Source organism: Propithecus coquereli, unplaced genomic scaffold, assembly GCF_000956105.1.
Source record: "Propithecus coquereli isolate 6110/MARCELLA unplaced genomic scaffold, Pcoq_1.0 Scaffold138, whole genome shotgun sequence".
Taxonomy (NCBI): domain Eukaryota; kingdom Metazoa; phylum Chordata; class Mammalia; order Primates; family Indriidae; genus Propithecus; species Propithecus coquereli.
In genome coordinates this window covers 3,562,750-3,589,772 of record NW_012138080.1, presented here as the reverse complement: position 1 = coordinate 3,589,772, position 27,023 = coordinate 3,562,750, and the positions used below count along the sequence as shown (strand labels likewise).

Sequence of the window (27,023 nt, the reverse complement as noted above, 5' to 3'; positions counted from 1 at the left end):
CCATCGATAATAAGAGGTGGTGGAAAACTTACGTGAATGAACTGGCTAACTGGTATAGAATATAAAAATATCTAAATTAATCTTTTAAAATTCTGCCTAAAATATCTTTATACTCCTTGCTGAAAATAAAAGTAGGAAGGCATGTCTTATGCAAGTACAGTACACTATTAATAGTATGAAATTCTTACTTCTTTTGCTTCCTTTGATTTGACTCGGTCCAGATCACCCAATCTCATTTTTATTAGGTGCCCTGTAATTTCAGACATCCGCCGCTGATCTGAAGGTAAAAAATAATAAACTTCACTTTTCATGAGGATGATTTATAACTTTTTTTCCTTAAAAAAGTCTGTAATCACCAAGGGTATGATAATATTTTACAGACACATACATCTATATATCTGTGAAGAATTTAAGGTAGCAAGTAGCAAAATGACTCACACATGGATAATTGTTCTGCTTTTTAGATCACTGTAAAACTTCCTAAAACATACCTTTATAGTGAAAATGACAGGCAAAAGTCTATCTGAGAGATCTCAAAACCACAGATGCATAAAACGTGGTTCACTGGGATTGTTTAGTAGTGAAACTCTGGTTATTGCCTAAGGGAATGTGCAAATTTGGGGCCTTATTTTAGCTGGAACCTTTAAAACTATTCAGCATACTTCATAAAATGAAAGATACTCCAATCGCTGTTGTTTATATCCAATGTGTATATTACCCCAATAATAAAATTTACCATCTTCTCTTTGTGCATCCTGGTTGAATCTCAAGGATCTTGTGGCATCCCACTTATTCTTCTGCATACTCACACTATTGAAAAAATTGAAAAAAATCAGCATTGATGCTGCTTTATGAGTGGACATCCCAATTGGATTAAGACGCAATACTCACACGAAAGGAGACACATCTCTAGAAGCTGACTAAAAAAGAGTAGACAACATTGAGGCCCAGTTAGAACAAATTTACTGATTAGTGTCATAGTTAATAACAAAAAGAGTTCACACATATTGAGTGCAAGACACTGTACCAAGAGCATCACAAGTGCTATTTCATTTAAACCTTGCAACCACCATGTAAGACAGGCACTATTATTATCTCCATAATATTAATAAAACAGGTTTAGAGAAGTTAAGGAACTTCTCTGAAGAGGTACAGACCTAGAATTTGAACTCAGTTTTATTTGCCCACCTTGGAGTCCCAGCTTATGCAATCTTTTAGAATGAACCCTGTGGTACTTAACACGAAGATGAATGTACAACCTGTCAATTTAACTGTGTGGATCTTATCTCAGTCCCAACCTTCCATGCATTTTTGAAATTCATGGTTTCTTTTTCTAGCCAATTGTGGTTATTATTATCTTTTTATTGCTACCTGGCTTTTTACCCCTTCTTTCAAAGGCATACGGAAATAAGAATTATTTTAAAAGGTCATAAAATATAATTTAATTTAAAAGTCTACTTATTTTTTGAATAATACTGGTTCAAAATTCAAAAGATATAAGTAGCACATATAATAAAAAGCATCTCATCTCTGTCTCCCACACATTCAGTTCCCTTCTTTAGAGGCAACCAATCTTACCAATTTCTTATGTAGCCTTCCAGAGATAATTTATATACATACAAGGAAGCTCATATATATATTTTCCCCCATTTATTTTACACAAAGGGTACTGTATCATGCCACTATCTACTGTTCTGCACCTTCCTCTTTTCATTTATCAATATATCTTAGAGATCTTTAATCTCAGTCCGTAAAGAACGTCTTCATTTATTTTTACACTGCTGGCATTCCACTGTGTATCCATTACTCTTTTCTTTTGGATTCTCCTGTCTATACTCACTTCCTTATTTTTCCATATGAACTTTAGAGTAATAATAGATAATTTAGAGTTACCTTCTCCAATGCCTTTTCTTTCTTCTGAGTACAGGGCGAAGACATCTGCTTTTTTGGCTGTTTAGTGAATTTCTTTGGCTTCTCCTTTTTCCCTGATAATGTAAGGTCAACGTTAAAAGCTTAAGTACCATATCCCTCTCCAATATACTTGCTACTTCTAGACAACAAAACCAATTTTTAAAAAAACATTGTTTTAAAAAAATAGCAAATTACTTTGGGATAAAAAGCAAATATATGGTGAAATAAAGCTGAAATTGCTTTACAGAGGTTCATTTCAACTACTTCTTTCTACTTGGTGAAAACCTTTGGTGGAAAAGTGAGGGCAATGAATTCAAAGTCTCAATGAAATGAAATATAGAAAAATGATGAGAAAAACTACATATTTATTTCTCTGACTTTATTTCTACAGTGGAGTAATCTGATTCCAAAATTTTCATTTAAAAATAACTATAACTTGGAAAAACACAATTTGAGAATGGGAGAGAGAAAAAATTCACAAAAAACCTATAAAATGTCCTTTGCTCGGGTAGGAGGTAGGATGGCAATGATCTTGGAAAAAAGTAAATTTGGGACAAATTATATTCTGGACTAGGGCATTCTTGGAGTCAATATTCTTAATCTATTTTGGTTGACAGTGTCGTGGAGAAAGGAGAGGGGCAGAAAAGGAGGAGAAAGAGGTATTTCTCTAAAAACAACATATGAGGGTCAGAATAATATCCTACATAACTTTCCTAAGCACCAATTATTTGCATAGCGACTTCACAATTTTTGCAATATCATTTAAGAGGGAAACTTTATATCACTACCATAAATGGAAAACCTGTAAAACATGCTACGTAGACTATAACCTTGAAGATACTATAATAAAAACACAGCATAGTAATCTAGAGAGATTTATTTGCCTGCTGGCATGCCCTAACCCCCCAACACGTGTCTCTTTGTTAAACTGGGAGATTACCAAGTGTTATAAAATTGCTAAAAGACATGATAGAGCAGGATGTCTGATAATGGCAATGTGAAGGGGCTGGACAATTCCTTCCAAAGAAAACAATTATAAAAATAGACCAATAATATTATAAACAACCATCTGATGGTACTGGCAAATAATCAAAGGTAGGTGGCAAGTTGAGTGTTTGTAAGTGAAAGATGCATGAGGTAAGAATTATGAGTTTGTGGCTTTCTTATCTGAAGGCACTTTCTAACCTCCCTGGCTCAGGGAGGAGAATCGCAGCCTTATGCACCCCAGGGAGAGATGACAGAGTTCAAAGCAATAGAGAAGCTGGAAATACAAAGGGGAAATTGTGGAAGTAAGAAAACCACAGAAGACCTGAAATCTAAAATGTGAGTATAAACTCTGCCCATATTCCCAGTTGTATGTTAAACTATGCAGGTATATGGGACACCCTAGGAAGCCCAGCTAAAAGGTAGGCAGAAACAAGGGTGGGATATCTACCCTTGTAAGACAAAATTATTACTGGTGAGATTTGGGACTTTCTTAGGCTTTTGATTGAAGTCTTCCCCCAAAGTGCACATTGCTCGAGCTTTAGATAGCACAAGCTTTACTGGCTTACGGTGTCAGAGAACAGACTTGGGACTGGAAAAACACCCAGACATCTAGGGGAAACCTGTAGAGCAAGGGAATCACTAAATAGGTAAGCCCCAATATCTAAATGTAAATTCTGTCCAAATCCTTGGCTGACCCCTACACTACACAGGCAAGTGTGACTCCTGAGGGCAGGCTAAAGCAACAGCAGTTAGTAGTCAGAAACACCTGTGCGGAAACATCACCCACTGCACATCACAGAAAGGACAGATTTTGCAGTTTTGATCCAGGAGAGTTAACTACCTACTAGAACAAAAAAATCTAACCACCCTCAGGACACAGAAAGATTTCAGAGTTGCACAAGGATAACCTACAATGTCCAGTTTTCAACTAAAAGTTACAAGATTAAGAAACTGAAAAGTGTGACCTACTCAGAAAAGGAGTCAGCAGAAAGGGATCCTGAGTGGGCCTGCACGTTGGGTTTAGCAGACAATGACTTCCAAGCAAACATAATAAATATGTTTAAAGGAAAAATGGTATGATTGAGTGAACACATAGGGAATCTCAACAGAGAAATGGAAACTATACAAGAACCAAATGGAAATTCTAGAGCTGAAAAGCACAATGATTAAAATGAACAAAATTTACTATATAGGCTCAAGAGAAAATCTGAAAGGGAAGAAAGAATCAGTGAATGTGAAGACAGGGCATCAGAAATTATCCAATCCAAAGAACAAAGAGAAGATTAAAAAAACCCAAAATATCAAGACCTCTTTGACAGTATCAAAAGGTTTAACATATGTGTAACTGGAGTTCCAGAAGGCGAGTGAGAGAAAAAACATTTAAAGAAATGACTGTAAGTTCCCCAAATTTTGTGAAAAAAATCAATTTACACATCCAAGAAGCTCAACAAATCCCAAGTGTGATAAACAAAAAGAAAACCACATCTAGGCACAACACAGTCAAGCTTCTGGAAGACAAAGATAAAAAGAAAATCTCTAAAGCAGCAAGATAAAAAGGATATATTACATACAGGGGACAATGACATGATTGAGGCTAATTTCCTTTTTTGTTTTTTGTTTTTTTTTTTTGTAGACAAGGTCTTGTTCTGTTGTCCAGGCTAGAGTACAGTGGCCTCGTCACAGCTCACTGCAACCTCACACTCGTAGGCTCAAGCAATCCTTATGCCTCAAGCTTCCCGAATAGCTGGAACTACAGGGGCAGACCACCAGGCTTGGCTAATTTTTCTATTTTTTGTAGAGATGGAGGCTTGCTCTTGCTCAGGCTGGTCTTGAACTCCTGACCTCAAACAATCCCCCTGCCTTGGCCTCCCAAAGTGCTGGGATTACAGGCATGTGCCACCATGCCTGGCCTGAGGCTGACTTCTTATCAGAAATAATGGGGGCCAGAAAACTTTGGAATGACACATTCAAAGTGCTGAAAGAAAAAATAATTATTAACCAAAAATTCCAAATTGAGCAAAACTATATTTCAAAAACAAAAGTAAAATAAAGACTTTTTCAGATAAATAAAAATGAGACAATTCACTGCTAGTAGACCACTATGGGAAATAAAGAAGGAAGTCCTACATAATGAAAGAAAATGACAGTAGATGGTAACTCAGATATACAGGAAAAATGGTAAATATGTGGGTTAATATAAAAGATTAAATGTATATCTTTTTCTTTTGTTCTCTTATGTTCTTTAAGTGACATACAAATATTAAAAGCAAGAACCACAACACTGCTGGGTTTACAATAATAGCTGTAATATATATGACAACAATAGCAGAAAAGGAGAGTAGGCAAATAGAACTATATTATTTTAAGGTTCTTATATTTTACCTGAAGTAATTCATATTACTTTATACTACTTAGCTTTAAGTAGATTGTTATAGGTTAAAGATGCATATTATAAACCTTAGAACAACCAAATGCAAAGGAATATAACTAAAAAGCCAACAAAATAGTTAAAATGATATACTAAACTTATTTTCTTAGCACAAAAAAAGTAGGAAAGAACAAACAGGGAAACAGTAATGTTTGAGACAAATAGAAAACAAATAGCAAAATGGCAGAACATATTCTTATCAACAAATACATTAAGTATAAATGGAATAAATGCTCCAGTCAAAGGCTGAGATTGTGAAACTTGATAAAAAAGCAACCCCCAACAGCACGCTATTTACAAGATATCCACCTTTCATAAAACACAAGGGGATTGAAAATAAAAGGATAGAAAAAGATATGCCATTCAAACAGTAAATAAAATGAATCTAGAATGACTATTTTAATATTAGACAAAATAGACTTCAAGATAAGCACTTTTACTACAAAGAGGGATACATCTGAATGATAAGAGTCAACACGCTATAAATGTAGATATGCCTAATTACAAAGCGCTAAAATATACAAGGCAAAAACTGACGAACCTAAAAGGAAAAATACACAAATTACCACTTATAGCTGGAGATTTCAACACTCCTTTCTTACTAATTGATATAACAAGTAGTGAGAAAATGAGCACGATTATGAAAGACTTGTACTGGACAACCAAACAAAACCTGACCTAACTGACATTTATGACTATTCCACCACCAACAGCAAAATTCACATTCTTTTTCTGCACCTTTGGCACATATCTCAATAAAATTTAAAGGATGAAACCACATAGAGTATGCTTTCTGACCGCAATGAAATTAAGTTAGAAACCTATAACTGAAAAGTATCTGGAAAATCTGCAAATATTTGGAAAGTAAACAACAGCCTTCTAAACAACACATAGGTCAAAGAAAAAAAATCATAAAGGAAATTAGAAAACATTTTGTGTTAACTACAAATGAAAAGATATATCAAAATCTGTGGAAAGTACTTAAGTTGTGCTTAGAGTAAAACTTATAGCTTTAAATACTTATACAGTCTCCTCTTATCTACATTCTAGTTTCAGTTACCTGTGGTCCAAAAATATTAAGATATTTTGAGAGAGACTACATTCATACAATATATTGTTACAATATTCTATTTTATTATTATTATTGTTAATCTCTTACTGTGCCTATTTATGAATTAAACTTTGTCATAGTATGTATGTATAGGAAAAAACATAGTACATGTTGAGCATCCCCAGTCCAAAGATCTGAAATCCAGAATGCTCCAAAATCCAAAACATTTTGAGCACCGACATGATGACACAAATAGAAAATTCCACATCTGGCTTGATGTGATGGGTCACAGTCAAAATGCAGGTACGCAACATAGTTGTTCAGCAGCCCCAAGGGAAAAAAGACCCTCTCAACCCCCCTCAGCTTCAATATACCTTTTCTGAACACACCCAGATTTCCCCTGCAATATACCCATGACGAGTAATAGAATGGCAAGCGTGCAGGCTCACGTGCCAACGGCAGTTTCCCTATGATGCCCCACATTGGGCCAAGACCTATGTGCATTACTCACAGAGTTTTTTTTGCTTATTCTCTGCTTTGTGGTGTAAAGATATTGTTAAAAATGTCAAAAAGGTCTGCAGATACTCCTATGAGTAAAAGTGAGGAGAAAAAGAAGCATTTATGTTTATCTATAGCACAGAAAGTTGAGTTGTTGGAGAAACTGGACAGCGGTGTTAAGTGTGAAACACCTTACAGAAGTGGGGATGACCACCTGAAGAAAGAGAAGGATGAGCTATTGAATGTCTACGCTGAAAAGTGAATAAAACATAGAAAAACACTGCATAAAGCTAAAAATGAAGATCCTGATTGTGTATTGGAAGAGTGAATCTGTCAGTGTCACAGTGAACAAATGCCACTTACGGGTATACTGACCGTCAAACAAGCAAAGATCACAATGAACTGAAAGTTGAAGGGAACTGTGCATATTCAACAGGTTGGCTGCAGGATTTTAAGAAAAGACATGGCATTAACGTTTTAAAGATTTGTGGTGATAAAGCATCTGCTGATCAAGAGGCAGCAAAGAAATTCATTGACAAATTTGCCAAGGTCATCGCTGAAGAAAATCTGCCACCAGAACAAGTCTGTAACACTGACAAAATATCACTGTTTTGGTGTTATTGCCCCAGAAAGACACTGGCTACAGCAGATGAGACGGCCCGTATATGAACTAAGGATGCCAGGGACAGAATGACTGTGCTACTGGGTAGGATGTGCTGATGCAGCAGGCACACATCAGCGTAAGCTTGCTGTGACAGGCAAAAACTGCATCCCTGCTGTTTCTGTGGAGTGAATTCCTTACCAGCTCATCATTATGCTAACAAAAAGGAATGGATTACCAGGGAAATTGGTTTCACAAACATTTTGTGCCAGTGGCTGGTGCTCACTGCAGGGAAGCTGGATTGGATGAGGACTACGAGATTTTGTTATTCCTTGAAAACTGTCCTGCTCATCCTCCAGCTGATATTCTTATCAAAAATGTTTATGCCATGTACTTTCCTCTGAATGTGATATCATTAATTTGTCCATGTGACCTAGGTATCCTTAGATCAAGGAAGAGTAAATATAAAGACACTTTCTTGAAAAGCATGTTAGCAGCAGTGAACAGAGGCATGGCTGTGGAAAGTTTTCAAAAGGAGTTTAGGATGAAGGATTCTGTATATGCTGTTGCCAACACTTGGAGCACAGTAACTAAAGACACGGTTGTGCATGGCTGGCACAACCTCTTGCCTGTGACCATGTTCAGTGATGATGATGATGATGAATAAAGTGGTGACTCTGAAGGATTCCATATATCAAATGAGAAAAAATGATGTCTGATCTCCTTACATATGCAAAGGCTGTGTCTTCAGAGTCCATCATTAAACTGGAAGAAGGTGATATCAAAGAAGTTTTAATGTCAGCAATTAGGCTCCAATTGTTCACTAATGGTGAAACAACTGAAATGATTCTGAATCAAAGTAATTGTGATAATAGTGATGATAAGATGACATTGTTAACACTGCAGAAAAAATGCCTATAGATGACATGGTGAAAATTTGTGATGGGCTTATCAAAGGACTAGAGCAGTATCCTTCATAACAGAACAAGAAATCATGTCAATTTATAAACTCAAAGAGAGACTTCTAAGACAAAAAACATTGTTAAGGAAGCATCTGCCTCTGATGGAAACATGTTAAAAAGCCATCCAGCAGAATGCTTCCTCATTCCTAGAGGACCTACCTCCTGGTCACTCAACTGCTTCTGATGTTTCTTCTCACTTAAAAAAAGTACAGCATGCAATAACTTTCAGTCAAAACAGCATCATAGGTGGAGACTGAAAGCCTGCCATTTTTTGTTATTGCTGTTCTTTAACAGCTGATACAGGCAAGTGTTCGGGTAATGCTATAGACAAGTGTTCGGGTAATGCCACTTTGCTGCTTAGTTACCCTGAACACATTATTTTTTCACTGTATTAATGGTGTGTCAGTTTTTACCGTTAAGTACTTATGAGTGAAAAAGTATAAGAAAATGATTGCTTATAAGTTAGCATACAAATTCAAAGTCATAAATGATGGTGATGCCAAACAACTACAGATTGTCCAAATGTGTGGCTGAGGTAGCGAAATCTTTGCTTTCTGATGGTTCAGTGTTCGCAAATTTTGTTTCATGTATGTATAGGGTTATTTAAAATATTGTATAAAATTACCTTTAGACTATATGTATGTATAAGGTGTATATGAATACATATATACATGTATACATAAATACACATATACATAAATGAATACATATATACATAAATGAACATATATATACATATATACATAAATGAATTCCATGTTTAGACTTGGGTCCCATCTCCAAGATATCTTATTATATACATGCAAATATTCCAAAATCCCCCCCAAAATCCAAAATCTTAAACACTTCTGGTCCCAAGCATTTCCAATAAGGGATACTCAACCTGAATATATAAGGTTTGGTACCATCTGTGGTTTCAGGCATCCACTGGAGGTCTTGGAATGTAATGTATCCCCCAAGGATAAGGGGAGGGACTACTGTATTATGAAAGAATAATGGTGAAAAACCAATGATCTAAGCTTCCACCCGAAGAAGCTAAAAAAAAAAAAAAAAAAGTAATTTATCCAAAATAATTACAAGAAAGAAATTACTAAATATAAGAGTGAAAATCAAAGAAACAGAAAACAAACTATAGAGAAAAATCAATGAAATCAAAAGCTGATTCTTTGAAAAGATCAATAAAACTAATAAACCAGAGAGCCAAATTAATCAAGGAAAAAAGAGATAAGACACAAATTACCAGTATCAGGAATGAAAGAGGGACATCATTAGAAATCCTTTAGATAGAAAAGGCTGATGAGAATACACGGTGAGCAACTTTATGCCACTAAATTTGACAAGTTAGATAAAATTCCTTCAAAGATACAAATTATCAAAACAGATTGAAGGGAAACAGAAAACTAGAATGGCATTATATTAACTAAAGAAATTGAATTCATAATTTAAAAACTTTCCTATAAAGAAAACTCCAGGCCCAGATGGCTTCATTGCTGATTTTTATCATTCATTAAGGGAGAAAGAATACAAATACTACCCAAAAGATTGGTGAAAGGAACACTTCCCAACTCATTTTATGAGGTCATTATGACTCTGATATCAAAACTTGAAAAAGACATTACAAGAAAACTACAAATCTCTCTCATGAACACAAACAAAAAATCCTTAACAAAACAGTATCAAGTCAAATATGGTAATATATAAAAAGAATAATACCTAATGACCAAGTAGAGTTTACATTAGAATACTAATGTAACACATGAAAATTCAATCAATGTAATTTATTGATATAATAAAGGAGAACGTCTATATGATATTCTCAACAGATATTTGACAAAATATGATACGCCATTCACTATAAAAACTCAGAAAACTAGAAATAGAAAGGAACTCCCTCAACTGAGAAAGGGCTTTTAAGAGAAACCAACAACTAACATTAAATACTTAATAGTTAAAGACTGAGATTTCAAGACTCACTAAAAACTTCAAAAATTAAGACAGTGTGATACTGATATACTGATGTAAAGACAGATATAACAATCAATGGATGAGAACAAAGAGTTCAGAAACAGTCCCATATGTAAATGGTCAATTGATTTTTAACAAAGGTGCCAAGGTAATCCAATCTATTAGGAAAGAACAGTCTTTTCAATAAATAGGGCTGGAACAATTGGCTATGCCTGGGGAAAAAAAGGAAGCTTGATCCTTAACTCAAATAATACACAAAAATTCATCTGGATGGGATCATAGACTTAAATATAAAAGCTAAAGTTGTAAAACTTCTAGAAGAAAACATAGTAGAAAATCTTTGTGACCTTGGGGTAGGCAAAGATTTCTTAGCTATTAAACCATGAAACATAAAACACTAAAAAATTAGAGTTCACAAAATTAAAGACTTTTGCTCTTCAAAAGATACCATTAAGAAAATTAAAAGGCAAGGCATAAACTGGGGGAAAAACATACGACTGACAAAGGACTTATATCTAAAGTATACATAAAGAAATCTTACAAGTCAATAATAAAGCAAATGATCCAATAAAAAATGGGCAAAGTATTTAAACACTTCACAAAAAAAAATATACAAATGGCCAATAAGCACATGAAAAGATGCTTAGTACTATACACCCACTAGAATGGTTACGATTAAAAAGACCGATAATACCAAGTATTGATTTGAATGTGCAGCAACTGGAACTCTCATACATTGTTGGTGGGGATACAAAATGATCACTTTGCAAAAACACTCTGGCAGTTTCTTACAAAGTTAAACATACACTTACCCTATGACCCAGCAATTCCACTCCTAGGTATCTACCCAAGAAAAATGAAAACATATGTCCACACAGACTAATATGCAAAAGTTCATAGCAGCATTATTCATTAAGAGCCAACAACTGGAAATAACCCAAATGTCCATGAAATTGTGAATGGATAAACAAATTATGGTATATCCATACAATGGAATACTACTCTGCAATAAAAAGTAACAAACTACTGATACATACAATATGGATGAATCTCAAAAACATACTAAGTGAAAGAAGGTAGAGACAAAAGACCACTCATGATTCCATTTAGAAGAAATCCTAGAAAAAGTAAACTACAGTGTGTCCCAAAAGTCGCCATACATAGGGAAAATGGGAAATTGTAGCTAAATATAACTTTATTTACAAAATATTCATTACAAAATTTTATAAAATTTTTCCTTTGTGAGACTACAGTGACAAAACACAGATTGATGGTTGCCTCAAGGTAGAAGAGGGGAAAGGTAACTGAGTGTAAAGGGACATGAGGGAACTTTTTGCAATGATGTTTTAGATGTTAATTTTGGTGGTCCTTATACAATTATGTGCTAAAATTCATTGGTGTGCACACTTAAAAATGGGGGAATTTTATTACATGTAAATTATAGCTCAAACTGTTGGAAAAAAACAACATAGTAGTACTTTCTCTGTGACTAATTAAAACTGAAAACTAATTGCTAGAGAACTCGTTTTTCCATTAGGGGATTCAACATGTTGAGAAAAATTGTGTAAAACTTGGAGGATTGTTTAACAGGCCCGCCCAAGAATTATTTAATTTTCTAAGAGAATGTCCCCATGCCTGACTGCTATTTACTATTGATTGCAGCTAAGATGCCATGAAATTACATATTAAATAGCAGATTTTTGCATTTAATAGAAACGCAAATGATTTGTCTCGTAGAAAAGATAACCCCAGAAGTTATAGATTTATTTCCTGTAGGACATTAATTAGTTTTGTATCTAACTTGATATCTTCTTTTAACATTCTTTTTTCAAATGCCTCTAAATACCTGAGTCTTCAAAGGCTCTTTCAATCGATTTACCCCACTGTTCCTCAGAACTAATAAGTTGAAAAATCTTGACATAAGTTGATTTCATAGTTGTATAATAATCATGCTTTTAATTTTTTAAAAATCATACTTTGATATTATTTAATGGTTCATTTGAGTGTCATTTCAAATAACTTCAGGTAAACATCTCAGATCACATTTCATCTGACATGAGTCACACATTTTGAGAAACACATTAATTTACGCTTGAAGTGAAAATTTAGAGGATTATTTATCAGTACACTGCACTTTCTTTATAACTTAACGAGTGTTCTGTGTTGGTGCCAGGGTCAGGGAATCTTAATAGCGCCTCCTTTCTTTTCTTTTTTTTAAAGACAGAGTCTAACTCTGTTGCCCAGCTGGAGAACAGTGGTGTCATCATAGTTCACTGCAACCTCCAACTCCTGGGTTCAAGTGATCCTCCTGCCTCAACCTACTGAGTAGCTGGGACTAAAGGTGTGCACCACCAATGTCTGGCTAATTTTTCTATTTTTTGAGGAGACACGGTATTGCTCTTGCTCAGGCTGGTCTCGAACTCCTGGTCTCAAGCAATCCTCCTGTCTCAGCCTCCCAAAGTGCTAGGATTACAGGCATGAGCCACTGTGTCTGCCTGCCTCCTTTATTTTCTTTATACCATGTAGATATATAAAGCCAATTCCCTATCCTTTGCATTAAAGGCTTCAAAATGCAACCCCTTCATAAACAGTGAGATTTGATTTTAACTTAAAATCCAATACTTTGTTTCTTGGATACTTCTTCTTCATCTCCAACTTCGTCTTCAGTGACCTCAGATCCAGTGGTATATTCTTCTTCTTCTGAAAATAATGACTGTTGTTTCTAAATTTAACAAAACAAAACACATCTATTACAAATGTAATGTTATCACATCTGTAACGAATTCTTTCAAACACATTTATCTAAATTTATGTTGAATGAATGAGTCAAACAAGAGCAAATAAAAGGACCACTGCCTATAAGGCACGACATCTAAGAAATGGACCTAAGACTCTCTACATTCAAGACAGGATTACATTACATCAAATATTTTTGATTTTTTTCCTTCACAGAACCTAGCAGAGTCATAGGCATTATAATAGGTACCCAGTACTTATTGAATTGTACCTCCATCACTCAACTGAATGTATGTTCCTTGATATTAAGATTAAAGTATAACATAATAATTGCCAATATTAAAGTAGTCTCATAGATAAGCACATGTGCACATTCTCCCATCCAAGTACTAACCAGACCCGACCCTGCTTAGCTTCCAAGATCAGATGAGACTGGGCATGTTCAGGGTGGTATGGCCATAGCATACACATGTGCACATTCTCTGGGTGAATGTGGATTCACCCTAGATTACTTAACCATATGTGCATTAGTTTCCTGTATCTATCCACCCTACTGTCTGTCATCACTAATCCAAATTCCCATTCCATTCTTATGAATACTGATGGCAGATGCTGTAGTACTGGCAAACAGGTAAAAAATGAACCAATCAGCCAACCAAATAATTGGCACTTTATAGATTTTTTTGCTTTGTTCAATATCCTAAATGTGACTTATAAGTGACTTTAAAAAGTCTTTTAACCTGTGGATTATGCAGCCAGATAATGGAGTATATGTCTCTTTTAAACAATCTTACACAGTCTTAAACAATCTTAATGACATTATTAGTAACTGTAAAATTGGAAAAGCTGAAAAGGAAGACATAACTTTAACTAAAATTTGTAAAACAGCATATTGGTAAGATTCCATTAAACTAAATTTTAATTTAGGAAGAAAAAGATTCATGAAAGCTGAATATAATTACTCACTCACCAGCTGCAGAGTCCAGTTTTTCAGTGACAAGAACTATAAAACAGAGGAATAAGAGATTAATAAATTGGCATCTGCCTAGATTGAAGCTCTTTATTTTCATATGGATATTGTAGAAGAGCTAAAAAAAAAAGTTACAAATATGGTTCCATTCCAGGTTGAAAACATAATCTAAAACTCAGGCTAGAAGTGAGATATTACAGTCTTTAATATCCTCTGCTGGAGGAGTATGTGGATGTTTAAAAAAAAGAAACAAAGGGACACTTTTCCAGTATTATTTCCAAAGGACATTAAATCACATGTAGAGATAATAGTTATTTTTAAAACTACTTCAATCACTTTTTAATGTTTATGTTTTATTACAAATTAAGGAAGCAGATTACATATAGACATTTAAGACATTTAATTTGCTATTTGAAGCTGGGCGTGGTGGCTCACGCCTGTAATCCTAGCACTCTGGGAGGCCGAGGCGGGCAGATTGTTTGAGCTCAGGAGTTCGAAACCAGCCTGAGCAAGAGCGAGACCCCGTCTCTACTAAAAATAGAAAGAAATTAATCAGACAACTAAAAATATATAGAAAAAATTAGCCGGGCATGGTGGCGCATGCCTGTAGTCCCAGCTACTCGGGAGGCTGAGGCAGAAGGATTGCTTGAGCCCAGGAGTTTGAGGTTGCTGTGAGCTAAGCTGACGCCATGGCACTCTAGCCCGGGCAACACAGTGAGGCTCTGTCTCAAAAAAAAAAATTTGCTATTTGATATATAATTTATAGATAAATATTAATGACTGAATATTTGTATAGCTGTCTGGAATTTATAAAGTACTTAAAATGGAGTATTTCACTTTCTTAAGTAAACGCTACCTCAACCAACACAAAGACAGAAGTTCACAGGCAAACAGATTCCCTGATCCTTAGTAACAAAGTAAAAAGGAATAAAAAATAATCAAAGGAATCAAAGTTTCTGGTCACCTAAAAATATTTCAGTTTTGAAACTTTGAAAAAATAAAATATATTCCTGATTACAATAAAAAGATAATTTCATGCTGAAAAAAGTTTATAAGCAAGGAGGGGACAAAATATTCATTCATACTATCTTCATCCCTCAAATCATTATTTGTCCATAATAAAAATCCTAAAGACCACGTTATTTTCTCCCCCCAAATTTAAATCTGTTAGTTATTAATTCTTTGAGGGCAAGGAATGTATCCTGTTACCCTTATAGTCCTATTAACTCAAATTAATTCAGCATAATACCTTGTTATGATTAGGGAGTCAGCTCAATTTCAATTTAAACTGACCAGGTTTCTGTCAAAGATGAAATGTCATTAATTGTTTATATAAATAAAGAATAGGTGAAACAAGCTACTCACAGCATTGAGCTCCCCAGATTTGGGGCCCCATGGTGTATTTGGCTCCAGTAAAACATCACATTCTAGACCCTTTTCATCACAGGGACCAACCCCAAGATCACTTGAAGGAAAAAGACATTTTTATGGATAAGTGTTCACTTTCTTAAAAATATAAATGTGAATGATATCTTTTTATTGCAAATATTTAATAAATCACTCTTTAGGAATATAGTTCCTGAATATAAGGATGCCACTTCAACATTTACATTTCTTAATTCATCTAGTGACTCCCCAAGCCAAAGTCACATCACACAGGGAGCACAACTGCACTAGAAGCTAGGTGGTGGAATAGGCTGCCATGATGGGTACTGATTTGAGAACAGCCTCTTTTAAAGGGTCCTCCAGCACCCAACCTAACAGCCTGCTACAACTGCAAAAAGGTAGAAGTGACTCCAGAAATTACTGAATCCAAGGAGTTCAAACTTATGGAAAGATGAATTCAACCATCAACTTTTCTTCTAGTTTTATCAATCAAGCATTTAAGAAGGGCTTAGGCAATTTGGGGGAAAAAAACCCTACAACCTTCCCACCAACCAACTGGATTTAAGGTCCCAACCTTTTTAATCACCAAGGACTCTTCATTAGTTTTTACTCCCCTTGGACCTCCAATATTTTTAAGTGTTTTGCCTATCAAATAAATATTTGCTTGCTTTGTGAAATAATGTAAACTATTTGAGTATCGATATTGCTGATTTGGGGAAGTACTAGGGGATAGGGGGTTCTGAAACGAGAACCACTGAATAAGCTACTATATAGTGTTCATTTATTTCCTCTCACCTAACTGTGTCTTTTGAAAAGGGCACAGCAATGACATCTTTGTGCTTGTGCAGATCATCCAGTATTCTAGTAGTTGGACAGGACAGCAAATCTCCACCTTCACCTTGATCAAGAAGTGTGACCACGTGGTCTCTCACTTTACAGCCCTGTTACATAAGAGACACTAAATTAGACGTTGGTTCATTATAGAAACATCCCTTTATTTTCTTTTAATTTTAATTTTATTTTTAGAGACAGAGTCCTGCTTTATTACCCAGGAGGCTGGAGTGCAGTGGCATGATCATAGCTCATTGCAACCTCTGGACTCAAGTGATTCTCCCACTTCGGCCTCCCAAGTAGCTAGGACTACAAGTGTATAGCACCATGCCAGGCTAATGTTTTAATTTTTTTGTAGAGACAGGTTCTTGCTACATTGCCCAGGCTGGTCTCAAACTCCTGGCCTTAAGAGATCCTTCAGCCTCGGCCTCCCAAAGTGCTGGGATTATAGGTATGAGCCACCACGCCTGGCCTGTTATAGAGATATTACTTTAAAGATCATTGTATATTTTTCTTTTTCTTTGCCTACTCATATCATCATATAAACATTTTACGTTTTCTCCAGAAAAAATACTCATATGGAAAAGAGATCAAAACATAAATGTACAGCTTAACAAATACCCAAGAATATCCATATAACCACCATCCGCGTTAAGATTTAGAATATTGCCAACACTCCAGGAGTCCACAGGGGGCCCATTCCTAATCATAACTGCCTCCATCCTCCCAAAAGATAACATCTACCCTGATTTTTATGGTTATCGCTTCCTTGCTTTTCTTTATCCTTTTGCCACTTAGGATGCATCCCTAAACACTATAGTTTAGTTTTACCTCACTTGTTTTGTTAAACATTATATTTTTAGGATTCAACCATGTTACTGCATGTAATGATAATATTTGCTTTAATGTAGAGCGTTCCATTCTATGAATATACACCATTCGTTTACCTCTTCTATAGCTGAAGGATGGATTATTTCTAGTTTGGGGCTATTACAAATACTACTGCTGTGAACATTCTTTTACATGTTTCCTAGTGCACAAGTGCTTATGTGTACCACATTATATTACCATCAGCAGGATATGAGAATTTCCATTACTCCACATGCTCACTAATACTTGGTCAGACATTTTAATTTTAGTCATTCTGGTATGTATTGGTATTCACTGTGGTTTTAATTTGTATTTCCCCAGTTACAAATGAAGTTGTCCTTTATATGCTGACAGGACAAATGAATGTTTTCTTATGTGAAGTGCCTATTATCTATCTTTTTCCTATTGATTTGTAGGAGTTTTTAAAAAAATATATTGACAATATTAATCTTCTATGGATATATGTGTTGCTAATATCCCATTCTACTTGTAAGTTTGTCTCTTTAGTTTCAATTTATTAGATGCGATTGATGTACTTGAACTTACCAACCTTTTCCCTTATGGTATTTCTTTTAATATTAATAGCTTCATTAGTTTTCCTTTCACATATGGGCCTTTTTTGGTAAATAGTTTGGGCTAGAGTGTGATTTGATTTTTTTCCCATATGGTACGCAATGTCCCAGTACCTCTTATTGGAAAGCCCATCCTTTGCTCACTGTTCTGTAAAGCCACCTTTGTCATAGCCAAATATCTAAGTCACTCTATGTCTGAGTATTCTAGTCTCCTTCTATTGGTCCATTTGTCTACTCTTTGAAAGTACCACCCTGTCTTAAGCAGCACAGCTTTATCATAAATCCTGATATCTGGCAGAGCAAGTTCTTCTAACTTTGTCTTGAGAGTATCTTGGCTATTCTTGGCCCTCTGAATTCCATATAAATTTTAGAATCAGCTCAGCACAGTTCCCAGTAAAAACCTGATAGGATTTTTATTTTTATTTTTTTCTGATAGGATTTTTATTGAGATTGCATTGATCTATATAGGTCAGTTTGGGAAGCATTTACATCTTTACAATGTCAAGTCTTCCAATCTATGAATATGGTACAACTATCCAGTTTTTAGTTTTCTTTATTTTCTCTCAATGTTTTATATTTTCTGTGTAGAGTTCTTATACATATTTTGTTAGATTTATTATTAGGTATTTGATATTTTCGAGGCTATTATGTTTCATAAATTTCATTTTCTCACCTTTCTGGTCTATAAAAATGCTATTGATTTTTGTTAATTATTTTTAATAGGTCAACCTTCCTAAATTATTATTAATTCTAATAATTTACCTATACATTCTTGGAGTTCTCTATGTATACAATATTATCTGCAAATTATGACAGTTTTGTTTTTTCTTTTTACTCTTTATATCTTTTATTTCTTTTTCTTGCGTTAATCTAGGACCAGAATCTCCAGTTCAATATGAATAGAAGTGTTTCCAATCTCAAAGAAAAAGCTTTGTACATTTCACTATTACGTGTGATATTTAAGTTTTGAAGTTTTGAAGATATTTAAGTTCACTATTATGCTTGATAAGTAAGTTTTGAATTAGCTCTCTTTTACTGGATTATAGCATTTCCCTTTCTTTTCTAAATTTGGTAAGAGTTTTTGTTTTGTTTTCATTTTTAGCCCCAAAAGAATGTTGAAATTCTAAAAAATGCTTTTTCTGAATCTGTGGAAATAATTTTTCCCATTTAATATGTTAATATGGCAAATTAAATTGTCTAATGTTAAATTAACTTTGAATCTTGGATATGAACCCAACTTGGCAGTGATAAATATCTTTTTTATGTATTACTAGATTTAGATGGCTAATATTTTATTTAGAATTTTTATATCCATGTTCATAAGTAACAATGGCTTTTAATTTTCCTTTCTCATATTTCCCATGTCATGTTTTCATATCAAAGTAGCTTCATAAAATGACTTAAATGTACTTTTTTCACTCCCTAGAAGAGTTTGTCTACATTTCACATTATTTCTTTTTTAAATAGTTGGTAGTATTTGCTGGTATGGACAAATGGACCTAGAGTTTTCTTTTTTTTTTTAGGCAGAGTCTTGCTGTCATCCTGGCTAGTGTGTAGTGGCCTCATCATAGCTCACTGCAACCTGAAACTCCTGGGCTCAAGTGATCCTCCTGCCTCAGCCTCCCAAGTAGCTGGGACTATAAGGCATGCACCACCATGCCCATCTAATTTTTTTTATTTTTGGTAGAGAAGGGGTCTCATGGACCTAGAGTTTTCTTAGTGGAAAAATATTTTTCACTAATTCAATTTCATTAAGAGTTAGAGGGCCATTTAGTTTTTTTCTTGTGTCAGTTTTGGTAAGATTTTTTTTCTCAAAAATGGCCAGTTTGTCTATATTTTCAAATGTATTGGCATAAAGTTTCTCATAATATCCTCTTATCATTTTAGTGTCTGCATGATCTGCAAAAATTTTTCTGTTCACATTCCTGATACTGGTAATTGTGTTCTTTTTTTCCTTAGATTTATTGAAATAGGAGGTTTATCAATTTAGTTAGTGAGTTTTTTATTGATTTATTTTTATTTCAGCATATTACAGGGGTACAAATGTTTAGGTTACATATATTGCCTTTGCCCCACCTAAGTCAGAGCTTCAACCACGTCCATCCCCCAGACGGTGTGCAATGCACCCCTTAGCTGTGAATATACCCATCCCCTCCTCCCCACTTCCACCTGCCCGACACCTGATGAATGTTACTACTATATGTGCACTTAAGTGTTGATCAGTTAATACCAACTTGATGGTGAGTACATGTGGTGTTTGTTTTTCCATTCTTGTGATACTTCACTTAGTAGAATGGGCTCCAGCTCTTTCCAGGGTAATACAAGAGATGCTAGATCACCATTGTTTTTTGTGGCTGAGTAGAACCCCATGGTATACATATACCACATTTTATTAATCCACTCATGTACTGATGGGCACTTGGGTTGTTTCCACATCTTTGCAATTGTGAATTGTGCTGCTATAAACATTCTAGTGCAGACGTCTTTTTTATAGAATGTCTTTTGTTCCTTTGGGTAGATACCCAGTAATGGGATTGCTGGATCAAATGGTAGTTCTACTTGCAGCTCTTTACTTAGTGTTTTTAAAAAATCCCTGGGCTTTTTGATTCTCCCTATTGAATGTCCATTTTTCTATTTTATTAATTTGTACTTCTTTTCCCCTTCCTTCTATTTTCTTTTATTGCTTTTTTCCTTGTTTCTTGATATAGATACACAGCTCACTAATTGTCAATCTTTCTCCTTTTCTAATATATGTTTATATTTAAGCATTTAAGGCTATAAAGTTAGCTTTATTCCCAAATTTTTGATATGTGGCTTCTTAAAAATTATTTTTTAATTTCCCTTGTGATTTCTTCTCTGATTTTTAGAGATCTCTGATCTCTAAAAAACATTTCTCAATTTTAAAACATATGAGTATTTTCTAGTTATTTTTCTTATTATTTATTTCCAGCATAAATGCACTATAGACATAAAACATATTCAATATGATCTCAATCTTTTGAAAGTTGTTGAGACTTGCTTTATGGTCTAGCAAATGGTTAAATTTTGTAAATGTTCTATTTGTGTTTGAAAATAATGCATATCCTGCAGTTGTTAATAGAGAAACTTGATGTAACAGACATACACAACTTGTTCAATCTTCTATAATATATGCTTATTAATTTTTTTGTTACCTTGGCCTATCAATTAATAAGAGGTATGTTAAAATCTCCAACAATTATTGTGAATATTTCTACTTTTTGTAGATCTACATATTTTTGCTTCATATATTTTAAGGCTATGTTATTAGGTACATACAAATTTAGAATTCCTGTATTTTTTTTGTAAATTAACCTTCATGATTATAAAATGATCCTCCTTATCTCTAGTACTGTTTTTGCCTTGAAATCTATTAAGTCTGATACTAACAAAGCTATACCTGCCTTCTTTTGATTAGTGGTTGCATGATCTACCTTTTCTTTCCTTTTACTTAAAATCTTTCTACATCCTTATGTTTTAGATCTATCTCTTAGAAATAGCATGTAGCTGGGTTTTGCTTCCCTTCTACCACCACACTCACCATTCTTTGTCTTTTTACTGGAACATTTAAACTGTTTATATTTAATGTAATTACTGATATATTTGGGTTTAAATCTATTATCTGATTATCTATTGTTCAACAGTCTTCTTTTGGATTTTTTTAATCATTCCATTCCCTACCTTCACATACATTAATTCCTCTATCCTTTTAGTGGTTACCCTAGAACTTATAGCATGTATCCTTCACTTATCAAAGTTTAATATCCTCCCTCTCACTTATCAAATGTTAATATCCTCCCTCTCAGATAATGCAAGACATTTTCAATTCCATTTCACCACCCTTCCGATTTATTCTTTTTTATATTTTAGGGACAGGTTCTTACTATATTGCCTAGGCTGGACTCGAACTCTTGGGCTCAGCCTCAGCCTCACACCTCAGCCTTCTGAGTCACGGGAACTACAGGTGCACAACACTGTGCCTGGCGTACCCTCCCAACTTATAGGCTATTGTACAGGTTTTAAAATTATGCTTCAAAATCTATGGTACACACATGTACTCACCATCAAATTGGTATTAACTGATCAACACATAAGTGCACATATAAGAATAACATCTATTGGATGTAGGGCAGGGGGCAGTGGGGAGGGGGGAGGAGGAGACGGGTATACGCATACACGAAGAGTGCAATGCACACCATCCGAAGGATGGACATATTTGAAACTCAGACTTGGCGGGGGAGAGGGGGCAAGGGCAACATACGTAACCTAAACAGCTGTACCCCCATAATATGCTGAAATAAAAAAAAAATCTATGGTACATATCAGTTATTTTTAAATTTTCTATATTATTAATATAATTAATATATAATTATATACTTATTACACACACATATCCACAAAGCATTACCATCATTATTTTATATAATGTTCATTTAGATTTACTAATATATTATTATAGTTTCTTTCTTTGATCTTCATTCCTTCCTGTAACTCAAGAACATCCTTTAGTGTTTTCTTTAAAGTAGTTTGCTGATTGCAAATTCCCTTAAATTTTGTTTTGTTTTCCTCAAATTTTGTTGCTTAAAATTATCTTTATTTTGTTTTCATTTTTAAAGGATATTTAAGGAAGGCATAGATTGCTAGATTAATTTCTTTTGGCACACTGAAGACTTTGTAGACTATATTCTGGCTTCCACTGCTACTGCTGGGATGGGAAGTCTGTCTAATTATTGATGTTTTGAAGGGATTCTGACTCCTTTGTAAAATGTCCTTTGTTTTCTGCATGAAACTTTCAGTATAATATATGAAGGTGTTTCTTATTATCTTACTGGGAATCACTGAAATTTTTCTTTTAAGAGACAGGGTCTTGCTCTGTCATCCAGGCTGGAGTGTAGTGGTGCGATCGTAGCTCACTGTGGCCTCAAACTCCTGGGCTCAAGGGATCCTCCTACTTCAGCCTTCTGAATATCTGAGACTACAGGCATGTACTACCATGCCTGGCTAGTTTTTAAAATTTTTTTTAGAGAGAAGGTCTCACTATGTTGCCCAGCGTGGTCTTGAACTCCTGGCCTCAAGTGATTCTCCTTCCTCAGCCTCTTGAGTAGCTGGGGATTACAGGAATGAGCTACAATGCCTGGCTTTGTCACTGGAATTCTTGAATCTATAAACTAATATCTTTCAATAATTCTGAAAAGTCTCAACTATAACTCTTCAAATTTTGCCTCTGATCTATTTTCTTTCTTTTCTTTTGGGAATCCAGTTAAAAAAATCAGACCTTGCAATACAAAAAGACAGATACTATATGATTCTACTATATGAGGTACTTAGAGTATTCAAATTCATAGAGATAAAAAGTAGAAAGGTAGGTGCCAGGGGCTGGGGGAAGGGAACATGGAGAATTGTGTTTCAGTTTTCCAAGATGAAAAGAGTTCTGAAGATTGGGTACACAACAATGTGAATATACTTAACAACCATACACTTAAAAATGGTTTTATTTATTTATTTCTCATCATTTTGTTTCTCTATGCTTCTTTCTGGAAAGTTTCTTCTCACTTTTATCTTTCACTTTGCTAATTTCTCAGCTGCATCTAATCTGTCAAATTTTCCACTGAGATTTCTTTATTGAGTTTTTCAGTTCTAGCATTTCTATTTGTTTTTATTTAAACTCACTTTTCACTTTTTAGAGTTTGTAATTCCCTAACAAAAATTTATGAGCTTAGCCTCTAGAAACTTAAACTAGTAATCCTATTTATTTTGCAGGCTGTATCAATAATTGTAATTAGGTTCCTAATTGTATTAGGAACCAGGGACCACTCTCTCTTTATTTATATACTACTTCCTTAACTTTCCTGACAACATCCTTGGTTTTTCTCCCATTATTCTGATCATTCTCCTTTGCAGGCTCATGCTTCTTTATCTAGCCATTAGATGTTGGAGTTTCTCTAGGCTCCAACTGAAGCCCTCTGCTTCTTATGCTCACCTATTCCTGCTGACTTTAATTATCATTTATTTGAAAGAAACTTAGAAATTATTATCTCCAGCCTAGCCATTTCTGTGAACCCCCAAACTCATACATCTAACAGCCTCTGCCTGGTTATCTCAGAAAGCACCTCGAACTCAATAATGTACAAAACGGAACTCATGAACCTCTCTCCAAACCTGATTCTTACCTGCTGTTTCCTCCTCAGTGAACAGCATCACTATCTATCCAGTAGCACCAGCAAGAAAGTGAGTCATCTTTGACTTCCCCCCTCCCTCTCTGATACAATGTCAAGTCATTTCAATTTTACCTCTTAAATATTGAATTCATCCACTTCTCTTTATCTCCACTACTCTAGTCCAAGCTACCATCATCACCCTCTAAGACGACTGTGATAGCTTCCCTTTGTACCTGACTCCACTGACTACTCCCAAGCCATTCTCCACACTGCAAGTGATATTTTCAAAACCTGAGATAAAAGAAAAACTCTAACATGGCCTACAAGGTCCTGACCCTGAACGGCCTGACACCTACTTATCTCTCCATCTTTGTCTTGAACTATGCATGTGTTCTGTAATGGCCTCAGTTTTTTCCAGACTCTCTTACCATGTTCCTTTTGGCCTTGCTGTTCTGAATGGAATGCCCTTTCCCATCCTCTTCACCTCCCCTACTCCTACGAATCCTTCAGACTCAACCAAATGCCAACTCCTTTGAGGCTTTCCTTGACTTCAGTGGCTGGATCACATCAGCCTATTATAGATATTTACAGCCCTGTATACTTCTTCAAACATTTCTTTGTGTGCTTTTTTTTCCCTTTTGGTATTAATGCCTGAGCTGTCAGTTCCATGAAGGCAGAAACTATCTAATTTTATATGCTACCCTCTGCCTTGCACAGTGTGTGGCACACCTTTGGTGCCTTATAAGTATTTTTTGTATGGATGATGATGAAGAAGAGCTTTATGTTCCTTTCATCCACTCATGAAATTTAATTATGTGACATTTTCAAAGATGTTAGTCATTGAGGAATCTAACCTATAGCAATGCTCACATACTGCACCAAAATATATGTGCAAGGATGTTCATTGCAACACTGTAATACCATTAATCTGGAAACAACCTAAATGTTCATCAATAGGAGAATGGTTAAATAAATTGTGATATACGCACAGCCTGGAATAGTACACAGCAGTTAAATAAAATGACACAGAAAGGTAACCTAGGTAAGTTGTTGAGTGAAAAGGCAAATTACGGAACATGAATAGTACGATCTCATTTCCAACACAAAAAACTACATATAATTTGTACCTCAAGTGCACAAAATAAAGTCTGAAAGGAAACTGTTAACTGTGGTTACCTCGAAGAAGAGATGGAAAATCGGGGAGTGGTGCAAAAGGGAACTTTTTTTTCCTATACTTACTTTGTACTGTTTGAAGTCCTTTCTACATAAGTAGACTTATAAAAGTATTACTTTTATATAATTTAAGGACTGTAACTACAAAAGGGCAAAATTCAAAACTTACCTTTGTAAGCTGAGTGGGATCAAACCGAAGAACCTTTTGGTTACAGCAGGGATAAATTCCAGTGCCAACAGTATTCAATAAACTTGCTGCAGCAGGATAAACCACTGTTTCTGAATGGTATTGACAATGTGAAAATTCAATACAGAGAAATGCCTGAATAAAAGAAATATATAAAATCAATTATTATTTCCACAATGAAACTATACATCTCAGAAATACTTAAGACCACATACTGTATGTTCCATTTATATGAAATGTACAGAAAAGGCCAATCTATAGAGACACAAAGTAGATTAGTGGTTTCCAGGGGTTGGAGGTTAAATGTGAGATAGAAGCAAATGGGCATAAGGGATCTTTTTGGGGAGATGGAAATGTACTAAAATTGGATGGTGGTGATGGTTGCACAACTCTGTAAATGTACTAAAAAAATCAGTGAATCATACACTTAAAATGAATAAATTTTATGGTGTGTAATTTTACCTCAATAAAGTTATTACATAGCAAAAAACGAAATCACTTTACTCAAAATCAGGTGAATTAAACTGATGTTGTTATACATTCGATTTTACAATTGGCTAATCACTTCAAAAGTTTTCCAAAGAAAAATAAAATTTTGCACCACCTGGTTATTCTTTTCTTTTTCTTTTTCTTCTTCTTCTTTGTTTTTTAAGAGACAAGGTCTTCCTGTTGCCCAGGCTAGAGTGCAGTGGTGCGATCACAGCTCACTGCAGCATCAAACTCCTGGGCTCAACAGATCTTCCTGCCTCAGTCTCCAGAGTAGGTGGGACTACAGACCACCACTCCTGGCTAATTTTTAACTTTTTTGTAGAGACGGTATCTCGCTTTGTTGCCCAGGCTGGTCTCGAACTCCTGGTCTCAAGCGATCCCCCACCTTGGCCTTTCAAAGTACTGGGATTACAGGCGTGAGGTAAATATTTAACTTAAAAAATACATACCCTTTTGACCAGCCTGCAAATTAGTGCGACCTCTGTGGAAAAGAATTTGGAGATACCTCAAAGACCTACAAGTAGAACTACCATTTGATCCAGCAATACCACTATTAGGCATCTACCCAAAGGAACAAAAGACATTCATTCTATAATAAAGACATGTGCACTCGAATGTTTACGGCAGCACAATTCACAATTGCAAAGATGTGGAAACAACCCAAATGCCCGTCAATCCATGAGTGGATTAATAAAATATGGTATATGTATACAATGGAATACTACTCAATTATAAGAAACGGTGGTGATCCAGCACCTCTTATATTCTCTGGATAGAGCTTGAGCCTATCCTCTGAAGTGAGGCATCACAAGAATGGAAGAATAGGCACCACATCTACTGGCCATCAAATTGGCACTGACTGATCAACACTAAGGTGCTCACACAGTAGTAATATTCTTTGGGGGTATGGGGTTGGGGGTGGGTAAACTCACAACTAATAGATGCGGTGAGCATTGTAGTGGGGGAAGGGCATGTCTCAAATCATGGGTGGGATGTGGCAAAGTCATAACATGTAACCAAAATGTTTGTACCCCCATAATTTCCTGAAATAAAAAAAAAATAAAAAAAAACATACCCTGTGGGGAACGTGGCCAGTGTTCCCTGCAAAAAACCAGGTCCCTTTGGTAGAGTTGCAAGGGATAAGAAAATAATAGAGAGAAATGGAAAATGGAAGAAATAAAAGAATACACTGAGACAAAGATATAGCTTTGTAAGTTTATAAAGATTATA

General features: G+C 35.1%; 1 protein-coding gene across 1 annotated transcript in view; it reads right to left on the bottom strand.

The window, feature by feature from the left end:
• KIAA1841 (KIAA1841 ortholog) overlaps positions 1-27,023 on the bottom strand; it is a 58,594-nt gene that overhangs the window by 3,724 nt on the left and 27,847 nt on the right. The window contains exons 12-20 of the mRNA XM_012639232.1: positions 25,287-25,439; positions 16,291-16,436; positions 15,475-15,574; positions 14,110-14,142; positions 13,026-13,125; positions 1,894-1,985; positions 892-920; positions 737-810; positions 189-277 (exon numbers count right to left, since the gene is read on the bottom strand). Coding sequence (XP_012494686.1) covers positions 189-277; positions 737-810; positions 892-920; positions 1,894-1,985; positions 13,026-13,125; positions 14,110-14,142; positions 15,475-15,574; positions 16,291-16,436; positions 25,287-25,439 — 816 coding nt within the window. The remainder of the gene's footprint in view (positions 1-188; positions 278-736; positions 811-891; positions 921-1,893; positions 1,986-13,025; positions 13,126-14,109; positions 14,143-15,474; positions 15,575-16,290; positions 16,437-25,286; positions 25,440-27,023) is intronic.